Source organism: Hippopotamus amphibius, chromosome 5 (assembly GCF_030028045.1).
Source record: "Hippopotamus amphibius kiboko isolate mHipAmp2 chromosome 5, mHipAmp2.hap2, whole genome shotgun sequence".
Classification (NCBI taxonomy): Eukaryota; Metazoa; Chordata; class Mammalia; order Artiodactyla; family Hippopotamidae; genus Hippopotamus; species Hippopotamus amphibius.
The window spans coordinates 140773719-140789243 of NC_080190.1; the positions used below are offsets into that span (position 1 = coordinate 140773719).

General features: G+C 36.3%; 1 protein-coding gene across 23 annotated transcripts in view; it reads left to right on the forward strand.

Moving 5' to 3' along the window:
* The first annotated feature begins 217 nt into the window (after window positions 1-217).
* The window catches only part of RIMS2 (regulating synaptic membrane exocytosis 2), a 577683-nt gene continuing 562375 nt past the window's right edge, over window positions 218-15525 (forward strand). For all 23 annotated transcript variants that reach the window (XM_057735252.1, XM_057735261.1, XM_057735257.1 and 20 more), the window contains exon 1: window positions 218-393. In XM_057735252.1, the coding sequence (XP_057591235.1) occupies window positions 218-393 (176 nt within the window). The remainder of the gene's footprint in view (window positions 394-15525) is intronic.

Consider the following 15525-nt stretch of genomic DNA (forward strand, 5'->3'; position numbering starts at 1 on the left):
AGCGCACTCATCAGCCCTCCCTTCCCCTCGCTGGCCCTCCCCTCCCCCCGCGCTTTCTATCTTGGGGGAGGGAGGCTGTCGCCTGGGATTGAAGGCCATTGATTTGTATGTATCTGTCCCAGCGCCGGAGGCTGCCCCAGCCGCCCGCGCGGGTGCCGCCGCCGCCGCCAGTGGAGTTGCCTCCCTGCTTCCCTAGGGTGGTTAGACTCCACCAAACATGTCGGCTCCTGTCGGGCCGCGGGGCCGCCCGGCTCCCACCCCGGCGGCCTCTCAGCCGCCTCTGCAGCCAGAGATGCCCGACCTCAGCCACCTCACAGAAGAGGAGAGGAAAATCATCCTGGCCGTCATGGATCGGCAGAAGAAAGAAGAGGAGAAGGAGCAGTCGGTGCTCAAGTAAGGACCTGGCTCCATCTTCCCGCCTCCCTCCCTGCCCTCCGCCCCCTCGGTCGCTGCCCTGCGGCCGCCTGCGCGCCCGGGATTGCCGCCCTCCCTCCCGCCGGCGGCGCCTGGGCCACGAGGGTTGCGGCCGGCGCCGGCCGCCTGGGCTGCTTTCTGGGTGTCAGAGCGCGGGGGTGTGTGTCGGGGAGGGAGGGCGCCGAGGCCGGCTGAGGTGAGGGTGGCGAGCCTTTGGGCGTTGTAATTTTCCCGGGCGTCCTTCCGGCTTTCCCCGCGGGCCAGTTCGGCTCCGGGGCCCCGGCGGGGCTGAGGCTGAAGCCAGGCTCTGCGCGTCCCTTCTCCCTTCCCGCCGCCCCCGCGCGGAGGCAGTGACTGGGGCAAGGAATCCAATATGGCCGTGCACAGGTGCTCCCCGGCCGGGACCCGGGCGAAGGCGCGCGGCCGGGGTTGAGGGCGCCGGCGCGGGCCCCTCGTCCGCGCCTTCGCAGGGCGGCTGTGCCCCCACCGCGGGAAGGGCAGAGCTGCCCACTGTCGTCGCGGGCAGGAGGGCGGCGGTGCGGGCGAGGGGCCTAAGCTCTGTCGCGTCTCGGGTGGGTGTGCGGCCGCCGCCATCTTCCAGCCCCTCCCCCTCGGCGGGTTCTAACACCCTGCACTCTGCTGCTCTTGCTGTTTGCAACTAGTAAATCTGTTTAATCCTGAAGAGACTCTGAAGAGACTCCAGTTCCTCCCATTACTGCCGTTTGGGATGCTTCCTACCTTGTGAAGTTCATTCGTGCTGATAGTCTAGGCAGCCGGGATCTTGCCGAGGGTGGGACAGTGCGGCACCCAGGCACCCTCACAGTTTAGCGACTGTTGTAACTTCAGCACCAGAGAACTGTCCAGACAGATATCTGTAGCTTTGAGACTCCTTTTCTTGTCAGTCTAGCACAGGGGTTTGTTTCTGCAGATTTGCTTTTAAATGTTTTACGGTTGTTTGATTTCTCAGTTACTACGTGAAAGAGATTGTGTAGAAGATGTGTAACCCTTTTAATGTTTTTCCAACTCAACTCTTTCATCTTTGCTTGAAATGCATTATTCATTAAGAGATTAGTTTGTACAGTTCATATGCCAAAGGTGCGACAGTTCTTTTGTGTTATCAAATATACTTTTCCCATATTCTCCACAGAAACGCATAATTGAAAGTGTAGAGTTCCTTTAGGAAGGAACTAACACACTGGCCTCTAATCTTGTAAATTTTAAAAACAGGTTGTTGAATTCAGTATTCCTTAGCACTTACAAAGAAACAATTCTCTGTCTATACATACATATTTACATATTTTAATGAAAAATACTACTTTAAATGATGTGACAAATGTATGATATATATTTACATGTCCAAGAAAAATACTAGTTCTCAAAAAATATTGGAGGACTAAGCGAATGTGTTCCTAACATATTAATTGAAATAAAGAATTGCTTCTTCGAAATTAATTTCTGGGTATGGATACTTGTTTGGGAATGTAATTTATTAGTAGGCTTGCGAAGTGAAAAAAGGTTGAGATTCGAGTGGCTTATTTCAACTAAGAAAGAATAAAACATTATTTTTAAAAGCTTTTTGAGCATACTTCTAACTTTGCTTAACTTTACTATATATACTAACAATGCCAAGCTTTTGATGACTTCGAGTTTGATATTTAGATACATGAATCTGTATTTTTCACTATAATTGCTATAAAATAAGTATTGCCAAAATGATGCTCAAATTAAATGTGGTTTTATTTCTTTGACTCACATATTTAAATGTAGAATGTGTTTTTAGTTTTTTATGGTATTTTAAAAAATTTTATTTAAATTTAAATTTTTTACGGTATTTATTGGCTAGTTCACTGTAGTTCCAAATCCATTTATTGTTCTAATATATAGCAATTTAAATGAAGTTTTGAGTACTGAATTAAGAATTACTCAAAATGAACTATATGTTTTATTAGGAAAACGTGAAAGGGTTTTTCAGGTAGATACATGTGAATATATTGCATTTCTATGTAAACCTACATACTGTGCAAATCATATAAAGTTTGTGCATTCATATTTGCACAGTTTAGGTAGAAACAAGCATTCTCAAAACATACAGTCATACAGTCTATGAAATTACATTGATGAAAAATCTGTTCGTATTTGTTTAAAATATCTATTTTCATTTTTACCTAACTTAGACTTGGAAGGAGTCATACCTCAGAATGATCTATATGGTTTCAGAATTATTTTTGTATTTATTTTAACAAGAAGATATTTGGAGGTTAAAGCATTATATATTTGAAACTTTAATTTTTAATGTTCTTTAAAATTACTTTTGGCTTTTGTAATAAAATAAGCATAGGCAAGGAAAATGAGGAAAAGAATAGACTTTATAATAGAATGATAATGAGAGACAAATTGTTTTGAAGAATTTGACAATTTACTAAGTAATCTGTTTTCAACGTTGGGTATTAAGTTACAAATGCTATTTATAAGAAAAAATAATACTAATATTCTTCAATGATTACTATTTCCCATTAAGTTTTAGGGGCCATTTATCTGGTCATGACTATACTTTGTTTCTCTTTAATAATGTCCATTTAATTGCATGTTAACATTTATTCTGAGAGAAGGTCATGGGCGAAGAGAAATAAACTGAAATTCAAATTCACGTCTGCTGCCTTTTAACAACTATGTTAGAAAATAAGTTTGCTGTGTGAAAAATTGAAACTATCGCATGAAAATATTTTTGCATGATCTTTGAGTTTCAATATTCATATTAAGTATTCATATAAAGTGTAGTGTGCATACCCAAAGACATCATAAGATGATGTATTGGATTATAGGAAGAAAATAATTAAAACATTTATATTTCTCTTTACATGTGAAAAAGAAAGAGATTAAGCTTTACTGATACTTAATATATAGATTGACAGTATGAAGATGCATATAATTTATAAATAAATATACATATTTTAAGAAGTTCATACCTGAGATATTTTTAGTGAGAGGGATGAGCGATCAAAACTGATTGAGACCACTACAGTAATCTCTCTTCTAAGGAGGCTGAATGATTAAAAACTATTTCTATTTAATCATTAGCAATTTCTTCAAAGCCTAGCTGAATATCTACATACTCTGGAAGTCATTGGTCACCATCAAATAATATCGTTTTACATGTGAGTGAGATATCAGGACTTTGAAAGCATTTTTTGTATCTCTATAGATACCTCAATAGATCAATAATTACTTTTTTTTATCCTTACATGAATTCCTTTAACAGTTTTAGTTTGGATAAGTCAATCTTTCAGTAAAATCTATAATGTCCTTTCACTGATTACAGTTTTTTTTTTTGTTTGTTTATGGAATTTTTTATTCAGCATTTTTGATTTACTAGCAATGAAATAAGTATAAATTTATATTAAAATTATATCTCAACATTTTTCCTGGTGACTAAATACTACACTAAATTACTTTGATATTATCTAAAAATTTACAGTGTCACATCAGCAACATATACAGTGCCTATTTCACTAATATAATTTTTTTTAATTTGGTTATATGAGAGAGCAACAAAATTGTATATTTTTGCTTCAAGAAACTTTTTTTTTTTAAATTTTTAATTTTTAATTTTTATTTTTTTGGGTGTACACCAGGTTCAATCCTGATTACAGTTTTTAAGCCTGTGTTTCAAGACTGTAAACTTCTTGAGGGCAAGAATAAAAATATACCCTTCTTTGGAGTTTGTGTTTTGCAGCATCTTTAACACCTGCAGGTGGTAGGTACCTCGTAAGCAATGTTGATTTAACTTGTAGTAATGTTCATTAACAAGTAGTTTATCAAACTTCTTGGGGAAAATAACATTTTTTGGACAAAAGTGCATAATTTGTTAAAAGTTTATATTTTCCAGTGAGTTTTTGTTGTTGTTTTCTGTTTGTTTTTGATGTGATGTTGTGAAAAAAATATATGAGGAAAGCAAACCTATTGAAACTAATAGAAAAGTATTCATTCAGTAAATATTTACCGAGTTTAAGATGAGGTGTTTTTGCAACAAATTAGAAGTTATATGTTTCTTGACATGTAAATTATCTTTTCATTCTCATTTAGATTTTCTGTTAATGTCAAAGGGATAATTTGCTCCCCCAATCAAAGGACATAAATAAAAATTTCCATGATAGATCAAGGTAATAATTTAGCTTATATTTAAAACATAGGTAAGCAGTTCTAATTTTTTTAAATAATTCAAATTTAAAAGTACTTTCCAAAGTCTATTTATAACCTTCTTTATTTAATAGGTAATACATATATGTGGTACAAAATTTCTTAGCTACCTGTTTCCCCTAGCCAGAGGCAACTGCTGTTGCCAGCTTATTGTATACTCTTTCAGAAATATTCTATGCATGAGTAGATATGTGTGTATATCAAATATTGTATGTCTGCATATGTATGTATGTATGTGTGTGCACACATGTATGCATTTATATGTGTAAACAGAAAAAACCACAAATGTGTCCTGCAGTTGACTTTTTAGGAGATCAGTTCCATACCCGTGAACGTATAAGTATCTAATTCATTTGAATGGCTATGTAATATCCCATTTTATTAATGTCCTGTGACTTCTTTACTACCATATTCTTGGGTATTTAAGTTGATTCTAATTATTTTGCCATTAGAAATAATGCTATGATAAACATCTTTGTACATATATCATTTCCCACATGGGTGAATATATCTTTGGAATAAATTCCTAGAAATAGAATTGTTTGGTCAAAAGGTCATAAAATATAACTTTTGTATTTTTATAACATATAAAATAAGTTTAAATTTTAATAAATATTGACATGTTTACTTTCATAAAGGGAAATATGCATGTGACATAACTAGCGAGATTTTCACACATCCTTGCTAACTCAGTATGTGATAGACTTTGCCAATATTTTGGTGAAAAATATGCCATTCTGGATTTAATTGCAGTTTTCTTTTTTTCTTTTTTTTTAAATAAATAAATTTATTTATTTATTTATTTAATTGGCTGTGTTGAGTCTTTTTCTGCTATGTGCGGGCTTTCTTTTAGTTGCGGTGAGTGGGGTCTACTCTTCTTTACTGTGCACGGGCTCCTCATTGCCATGGCTTCTCTTGTTGCGGAGCATGAGCTCTAGCATGTGGGCTTCAGTAGTTGCAGCACATGGGCTCAATAGTTGTGGCTCACGGGCTCTAGTGCACAGGCTCAGTAGTTGTGGCGCATGGGCTTAGTTTTTCCACGGCATGTGGGAACTTCTGGAGCAGGGATTGAACCTGTGTCCCCTGCATTGGCAGGCGGATTCTTAACCACTGCGCCACCTACGAAGCCCGCAATTTTCTTATTATCCGTTCGGTTGAGAGCCATTTACATTTGTTTCAAGACTTTTGTATTTCTTTTTCTGTTTGTCATTTTTAGTGATTTGTGGAAGCTCTTTATTTGTCACTTGTTTTATGACCTTGTTTATGCCTTTGTTTACTAGTCAGGATTTTTAAAAATGTATTTAAATTTATTACTTTTTGTTTTATGGCTTTTGGGTTTTGTGATGTGCTTAGAATGATCTTCTTCATTCTACTATTTAAAATGCTACCATATTTTTTCTTATAGCTAAGTGAAATTTTAAGTGTGGCATGTCAGATAAATATGTAACTTAATCATGAAGACAAATAAAAATCATTATTGTACATGTAAATAGCCATGGTCATCACCAAAACTTGAAACTCTATAGTTTTTAAGGATTCAAAATACGTTCTAAAAAATGGATTGCATTTTATGAGAAAATACCTAATAAATTCTTTATGTATATTCTATATTTTAAAGTAGCTAGCACAATTAAGTAGTATCTTCTTGTTGACAGTATATATTGATAAAAAATTGATTGTACAGTGTGATGAAGAGAGAGGTAGTGGAGGCAAGTGTGTTGGGCAGATGGATTTTGACTTGAAACCTTACTTTACTAATTAATAACTGTAAGGTCTTGCTTACATTATTAAAGTCTCTGAGCCCATGTTTTCTCATCTGTATTATCTGAGTAATAACAGCTACCTTGAAGGATTGTTGTAATCAGTATAGACTATTTAAGTGTCCTGGCACAAGTAGGTGTGAAATAAATAGTTGTTATTTTATTTTTTAATTAATTTATTTTTGGCTGTGTTGGGTCTTTGTTGCTGCATGTGGTCTTTCTCTAGCTGCAGGCTTCTCTTCATTGAGGTGCTCGGGCTTCTCATTACGGTGGCTTCTCTTGTTGTGGAGCACTGGCTGTAGGTGTGCAGGCTTCAGTAGTTGTAGCATGTGGGCTCAATAGTTGTGGTGCAAGGGCTTAGTTGCTCCGCGGCATATGGGATCTCCTGGACCAGGGATTGAACCCATGTTGCCTGCATTGGCAGGTGGATTCTTAACTACTGCGCCACCAGGGAAGTCCTAAATAGTTGTTATTAACTGATTATAGACATGAGTCTCTAAACCTTAATATTATAGCATTCTTGGGTGAAATCTGTCCCCCTCCTCTTTTTTTGAGAGAATTTTTTCTACTTACTGGGAAGTCAAAATATGCCTGGAGGACTTTTAGGTGATTTCATTATTTGTCTAGAAGACTAGGAATGAGGAGAAGGAATGTGATGAATTGGAAGCAGTTTCCTCAGCAAAAACTGTTATTAAGGAGCCTGATGACTAAGGTGTACAGTGAAAAGAATGCTGACACCGTGTTATTGGTTATTGGCAAGATATTGATTGTGCTAGGTGAATGTGAGGGAACTAATTTGTGGAAATTACATTGTGATTATTCTTAGATTTGCCTGAATCAATGTTTTCACTCTTAGTAAATATGTATTTATTTATTTGTCTTATTCATATTATATATGAGGACTCAGAATCTTATCAGTTAATCTAATCTAATTCTGAAGCATAGTTATTAGAGCTTAGAATGCTCATCTCCTTTCCTTTGCCCCTTAAATACACACAATTTTTGTATGCCTGCCTCTTTCTCATCCTTCTGGGTGTAGCCTCAGATTTGTCTCCTTAAAGAGCGCTTTCCTGACCAGGCTTTCTTAAGTCGGTTCTCGCTTTTATTCTTTGTCACATCTTTAGGTATTTCCCCAGTTACGCTTATCAAAATTTACATGGGAATCTTTGTTTTTAGTCTGTGTACCCTGCTGGATTATAAACTCCCAGAGAGCAGATACCATGTCTATCTTGTTTATCATTTCAGCCTCAGCTTCTAACCTAACACAATGCCTTATACATTGTAATACTCAAAAATATTAGTTGGGTGAATGAGTGAAATATTGGGAATTAAATACTCATTTAGAAATTAAATGTTCATTCAGGTAGTGCTTGCTTTCAAGGTAAAATTCAATAATCTAAAAGAAAAAGGTTTGCTTAAGTAGTAGTGCCCTTGTTTTTGAAATCAAATGTAATTTTAAACACACATCCAATTTTGCTTATTTTACTGGAAGCAAACTTACAGTATTTTTGTGTGATTGCAGCTCATCTTTCTTTTGGACCAAGAGCATATCTGTTTTGACTAGAAACCAGATTATTGTGATATATCATTTATCTATTTAAGTAATATTGCAAATTAAGGAATATTTTACTTTGAAAATTATTACTTTACTTTTAAAGCATTTGCAGATTTCCAGTGTGTTTAGTAGAGAAGAGAATGATAAGGAATGTACAGAATATGTTGGTTGGAGTTGGAAATAATTCATTTCCTCCAGGAGCAGGCAATCTAAGGCCAACCATAATTATAGGAACACATAAAAATGTAAAGTGTCATGAAAAAACACTGTAAAATTGTTTTTAGCACATTATAACCATAGTAAAAAAAATATGTTAGATAATCTAGTGAGTAGTTTGTTGTCTCTTTGGTATTGTTTGAGGGTGTCAGACAGTTTATCCTTTTAAAATCTCTAGAAATTTCACTCCTAGATATTAAAGATTGTGGAGACTAGAGATATCAATACTATTGTATTCTCTAGTCATGTTAGGAAATGCAGACATCTCTGGGTGTTAAAAACGCTTTTAACCATTATCAGCTAATCCTTAAGGAACTCACTATAAGATAAACCACAGTTAAACTATTGCATAATAAGTGCTAGGAGACCACTGGGCACTGTATATCGTGTATATATTCATACAAGAGGAGTGCCTGATCCAGTCTTGGGGAGATGACATCTAGGCTGAGTCTCAAAGGATGAGTAGATGTTAGCTGGGCAGAGGAGGATGTTCTGAACAAAAATACTAAAACTCTCACATATCTCTCCCCCAGAACTTTATGTTTCATTTTTAAGTGAGAGGCAGAGAATGGTAGAGAAACTCCAAGTGGTTCAGAAGGTCTGGAGCACAGGGTTTAAAGGGAGGTGAGTTAGTAGAAGAGATTGGAGAGATGGCTAGGGTCAGAGTTTATAAGACTTTACATGCTATTCTTTGGATTTGGATTTAATCCTGAAGACAGTAGGGAGTCCAGGAAGGATTTTAAGCCCTGGTACAACATGATCAGACTTTTGTTGTCAACTGCGCCCACCCCCCCATAAGTATAATGGGTTGATGAGAATACGTAATACTAGAGACAAGGGCAGTAGTTGGGAGACTTTTACAGTAATATGGGTGATGAATGATGAAGATATGAAATAAGGCAGTTATGATGGAGATGGAGAGGCAGGACAGATTTTGAATAATTTAGAAGCCAGATGGCCACGATATGACAACTGTGTGTAAAGGGTGAAGTAAGCTCTTATGATGCCTGACTTACTCAACTGACTGCTATATACATAATATCTATCTGTCTTTGTCAGCTCATGTAACTGATGGTCAGCTCTCTGAACCTGTCTAGTTTTAGGACCAGTGTTCTCTTGAGAGGGCAGTGGGGAAGTGGCTTCTTTTATTGTTTTAGTTTTTCTAAAGAGTTTATAACATACATATGAATACTAGAAGTGACTACAACTTGGGATGTAGTGGGGGTAGGGTGGGAAATAATAGAGCAATAATAAAAAGGGCAAAAAGGGAGAAAGAAAAGAAGACAGAAAAAGGGGAGAACAAGAAGGTTAGGACTATTTGAATCCATTCATAATTGGAAGAAACCCTACTAAATATCTTCGCTTATAATACTTTTTTCTACCGGATGTATTAACACCATGTAATCTTTTCCAGGTCTGTCTTCCTTTTATTAAACATTCCTTGCTCCCATTGACAATTTAGTCTCAGCGAATTTCTCACCATCTGGTTTTATTTAATTCTTTGCGTGTTTTACACTATTATGCAATCGTTGTTGTATATGTTAGATTTAACTAGGACAAATTTCCTTTTTTTGTATATCTTCCTACATCACTTATAAGGAAATTTTGGAAATGTGAGTGTATTTTAGGAAAATATGGAGAGGAGATCAGCCATAGAAATGACATGTTGCAGTTGATGAAGATTCTTTTCCTCTTTATATGAGCTTACTGAATTATGAAAGGGAGATATATATTGGATTTTGTGGGAAGTTCTAGAAATAGGATTAGAGTTAGGATTATAGAGAGGGAAAAGTCATAGGTTTAGACCCAGGAGTGATATAATATTGTTTCACCTACTTTCTTTCTAGAATTGTTACTGAAAAACTGGTGGGCAACTAGATAGTATAAATTAGGCTAAGAATGAACAACTTTTATATAGTTTATATATTTATGAACATGTATTATATGTATATTATATATATATATCAAAAAGCTCTAATTTGTATTTTCCATACAACAAAGTGCTAGCTAAATGCTTTCTTAAGGCATTTAGAATTGAGAATTTTATAGAGTTTATATATTATAAACATTTAATATTTTTGTGTAACACACATATATAAGTTCTGCTAAACAGAGATGCTGGATAAATGCTCCTTTAGGCACAGGAGAAAGATGGAATTCTCTATGCCCTTGAGCATTTTTTTCTTCCAACAGTGCTTATGTTCAGCTGGGAGGGAGAAATAACTTAGCAGTGTCAAGTAGCCTTCTGGGATGCTAAAACTGGGAAAAAGGATACACGAAATAATATAGCTAGGTAGCATAATAACCACAATGATGTTTATTGGTATTTGATGCTTTGGTATTGTTCAGTTGACAGATGGAGATGGTGCTCACATCCATCTTGTTTTGTTGGCATATAAGGTGTCTATTATAATTGTTGTAATGGTTTGCTTCTCAGGCACATACGTGAAAAGTCTGCTTAATCACATATCACATCACACATAATTCCTTTTGACTGAAAGCTGAAATAATTAATGCTTTTATTGGCACAAAATTTTTTTCTGTCAAAAATGAATTTTGTGGTGCAGGTAGCTAGGTGTTCATCAAAGATTTATACTCCTCCTTCATAGAGTAGTTGCTATGCAGTAGCTGTCTAGCCCTGGACTACCTTTTCCAGCTCCTCTTGTATCTAGGGGGGTGCATGTAATTGAGTTCTGGCTGATGATTATCCTTCCCCTTGGCCCCCCAACCCTGCATTGGATTTTACATGAAGAAGAGATATACTTCTGTGTTAAGTCATTGTGATTTTGGAGGTTTATCTTTTGCCATGGCTAACATCACCTTATCTAATACAAATTCTCTTATGATTATTATCTGTTATTTATTTAACTTTGAAAAAGCTTTAAAGTTCACATCTGCACTGGTCAAATCCAGAAGTACTTCCATGGTACTGAATTTTATTATCACAGGCTGATCTCTTTTCAATGATTGTCTGGTCTAACCTAACCTAAGTCTTAACTCAGCTATTGATTCTTGAATACAGAACTTATGAAGAAGTGTCTTTTCTATCTGCTTGGTGACAATTGGGCTGTACCCCAACTGAGAATTTGTTGTTGAAGGTTCGGGAAAGTACTTATACTGTATCTTAACAGTGATACTTGCTCTGGAAGCTAATATAGCATATAGACTTAATGATGAGACAGAAAAGTTCACAAATGCTAAGGATTCACTTTAGAGCAAATTGAAGCTTCATGTTAAAAGTTTTGCACGTTGAAGGCTAATGGTTAAACTCCATCTCCAAACTCTTAAGGTTAGGAAGATTTACAGAACTGGGAGGTGGGACCAGAGGGAGATATAATTGAATGTTGAACTTTTTCACTGCATGTTACATATTTTTCCATTCACTGCTCCACATCTACTTCACTTTTCCCTCCACTTTGCTGCGTACTATAGGAGGCTGACCTCTGTGGATTGCACCAGCAGGCTCCCTTGTTATCTGACCTCCAGTTGGGTTCTGCCCATGTGAGACTTTGGCAGATTGGATGAAAGGAGACTGAGGTCAGGTTATCTGTTCCCAGGTTTCCTCCATATGAGTCTGGTGCCCCTCTTAGTATAGCTATTTTCTTCTGGTTCTGGAAATTGCTTTCCACTGTTTCTAGCCCCCATACTGCACTGTCCCTTATTGGTTTCCTTAAACCTTGTCCACACCTTTGTAAAACAGTCCCCTTATTAAACTCTCCTTATTTACTCAGTTTGTATATGCCATCTGTTTCCTACCAGGACCCAGACTGATACACTGTAGCTCAGTAAAAATTTATTGGGATTATGAATGTGAATGGACCATGACTTTAGGTATTCACAACCCACTTCCTTCTATATAATCACAGTAATCTTTTTAGGAATCCCTCTCTGTGTCATGTTCTTTACCCCTTTGATTGTAGACATCCTCTTACTCCTTACCTGATGTTCTGTTTTGTGCCCAGCTCCACAGCTGTGAAGAGATACATCTCTTTGATGTATTTCCACCACTTGGGTGTCTCTCCTTTCAATTTCCATAGCATTTTGTAAATAATTATTTCATAATGTTTCTGATATTCAATATTAGTTACTAATCTCCATGTTCTTCTTAGTATAACTGGTTTCTTTGACGTCATGGACCAAGTTTTAATCATCTTTTATCCCCAGGGTAGTACCAGGCACATAGTTGTCAGTCAATAAACATTTGTTAATAAAACCTGGCAGTCATGGGAGTCATTCTAATTTCCTCCCTCTTCCTCAGCCCTCAAATATAATCAGTTACCATATCCTGTCATTATTATCTCCCAAATATCTTTGAAATCTGTCTCCTTCTTTCTGTCTTCATTGTTTCATGCCTTTATTATATTTTCATTAATTATTCATTTCTAAACAAGGATCTTCACTTCAGGCTCACTTCCTGTAATCCAAGCTCTATAATAGTACAACACTCTAATGTACAAATTTAATGTCCTTAATATTCTTTAATACTTCCCCATTGCATTTACAATCCAATCCAAACTTCTAGGTATATCATAGAAGTCCCTTTTTCATGTTATATCAATCTTTATATTCTGGTAGCCTTTCATGAGCCCTGCCTATTTTGACTGTATCAAACTATTTGAAGTGAGTTCCCTATTTTTTTTTTTTTTTCATCTTCTGTTGTAGTTTAGCATATACTGTTCTCTTTGACTTGAAAGCCCTAACTACTTTTCTTGGGCTGAGTCCTACTAGTTCTTAACTGAGATTCATCTCAGGTTTCTAACCTTTTGTTTGTGCTCTCATAAACTCTTGTTATATACTTCTATTATAACGCTTACTACATTAATACTCAAAGCAAACATTTACTGAATGCTTACTGTGCTGTTACTATGCTGTATTATATTTGATTCAGCCACTGCAACAATCTTATGAGATAGTTATTATTATTTTTCCCAGTTTTACAGATAAAAAAAAATGAAGACTCAAGTTATATGCTCAGAATTTTCAGTAGGGAGCTAGGATTTAAGATCAAGCAGTCATATTCCAGAATTTGTACTCTTAATAACCACACCTTATTATCTTATACTTGTTGACTTCTTCCTCTTTTCTAATACATTGTAGAGAAAGGGCAGTGTTCCCCGTGGCTGGTCCATTGTAAATGGAGATAAATATTTTTTTGAGTGAATGATTAAATCTGGCACTGCCTAACTGACAGAGTGGATAGCTGCTAATACCTCAAGAAATGATTATCTTTAGGATTTAGTGGTCACATTTGTAAGAAGTTTATTGTTACTTCTCTTGGATATGAGAGCTGTTGGTTATGGTGCATGGTATTAAATTAACAATCAAGTAGTGGGCAACAAATGAAAACAGTTGAGAACAAAATACACTTAATAAGTATTATTTTTTACACTTAAACATTTTTCATTTAATAAACATTTATTCAAGGATGTGAGAAATTAAGCCACCTTTTGCTGGTGTACCAGTAGACACTGTTTTTTTTTTTTTGCCATAGTGTCAAGTATTTTTCTATTTGAAATGGTAATTAGCATTTTAGAAAATTCCACCAACAAAAATATTCTCTGGGCAATATTAATGGTGGTATTGCAGAGGTAGGAAGCTTTGAGGACAAAGCATCTTTGTTAAGACCAGGTTCAGTGTCTAGAATATGAGGTGATGAAGCTGACTTCTAGATGATAAAGAATATTAAGAATATTAGCATATGACCACTCTTCAAACATGTTAAGAACAAGGTAACATGGCAACAAAGTTGAGCCAAAGAAATGAACCAGAAGGTGTGTGTAATAGCTGTTTCATTTGAGGTAATCTATGGCTAAGATTTCCTTAAATCAAAGGGATTTTACCCTACCTATACTTCATGTTTAATTTCTTAAAAAAATTTCCCCCTTACTTTGTAATTATGTTCTTAATGGTAAAATTCCAGTATATTTTTGTTGATATGATAGTGAGAGCTTAGAGTACTCCTAGAGATGTGTTGTTGTGGTACCGTTGGTTGTCTTAGCTGAGATCTGAAAAGGAATGTGTAAAACTGAGGAGGAAAGAGAAGTGGAAATTCAGGAGTATGAAACTAATGCTCAGTTATCTTAAGCCTGTTCCATATAGGGTTTTCTTTGAATATGAGTATATCTCTAGACTTGGAGCAGGAATTGAAGGAAGGAATTAACGTTTCTTTAGTGTCTACTATGTACTAGGATCCAGGTTACAAAGCTTATAAGTAACAGAACACAGATCACTCCAAAACCCAATCTCTTTTCATCACATTGCTGTTTAGTGTTATGGAAAATAGTTAAGAGCCTAGTGCTGAAGCACTTGGACTCTAGAGTCAGACAAGCTTGGGTTTGAATCCCAGCTCTATTAGTTGGTAGTTTTGCACCTCAGTGTCTTTATCTGTAAAATGGGGGTAATACCTACTTCACAAGCTGTTATGAGGATTGAATTTACATTTATAAAGCTCTTAGAAGAGTTCCTAGCACATAATAAAATCATGTAAGTGTTTGTTAAATAAATAAGTTAGCTGAAAGAGGAAAGCTTTAATAACTATAGAGAATATCAATCCAGTTTATCTTCAACACTTTTATGAATTCCCAATATTTTAATACCTATTAAAAGGACATTGCTACTTTCTTTAATAAAGTATGACCTAGGTCTTCCAAGATTATAAATAGTGTCCCTTGTATTAATTAGTTTTCTACTACTAACAAACTTAGTGGCTTAAAAGAATACAAATTTATTATCATACAGTTCTGTAAGTCAGAAGTCTGACGTGGGTCTTACTGGACAAAATCAAAAGAACTGGCTGTGTTTCTTTCTGGAAGCTACAGGGAGGGATGTTTCCTTGCTTATTTGGGTTGTTGAAAGAGTTCAGTTCCTTGAAGTTATAGGACTGAGATCCCCATTTCCTTCTTGGCTATCAGCTGAATGCTCTTTCGACCTCCTAGAGACCTCTCTCCAGTCTTGCACATAGCCTCCCACATCTCAGAACAAGCAGTGGGGCATTGAATTTTTCTCAAGATGCCATCTCTTTGACCCCTCTTCTGTCATTGCATCTCTGTCCACAGCTGGGAAAGATTTTTCTCTTTTAAGGACTCATATGATTAGATTGGGCCCACACAGATATTCCGGAATAATCTTCCCATCTTAATCACATCTCTAAAATCTCTTTTACCATGTAAGGGATCCATATATTCATGTTCCTGGGATTAGAACATGAACTTCTTTGGGCAGCCATTATTCTCCTTACATTTCTTTAGTAAGTGCCACTAGATACAAGTTTGGATATATGTTTTTTATAAAGGAGACATTGAGCTACTCTTACTTTTAAAAATGTATTTTGTTTTTAGAGACACAAATTCTAGAATGATATTTCTGAAATAATATTTTACAATG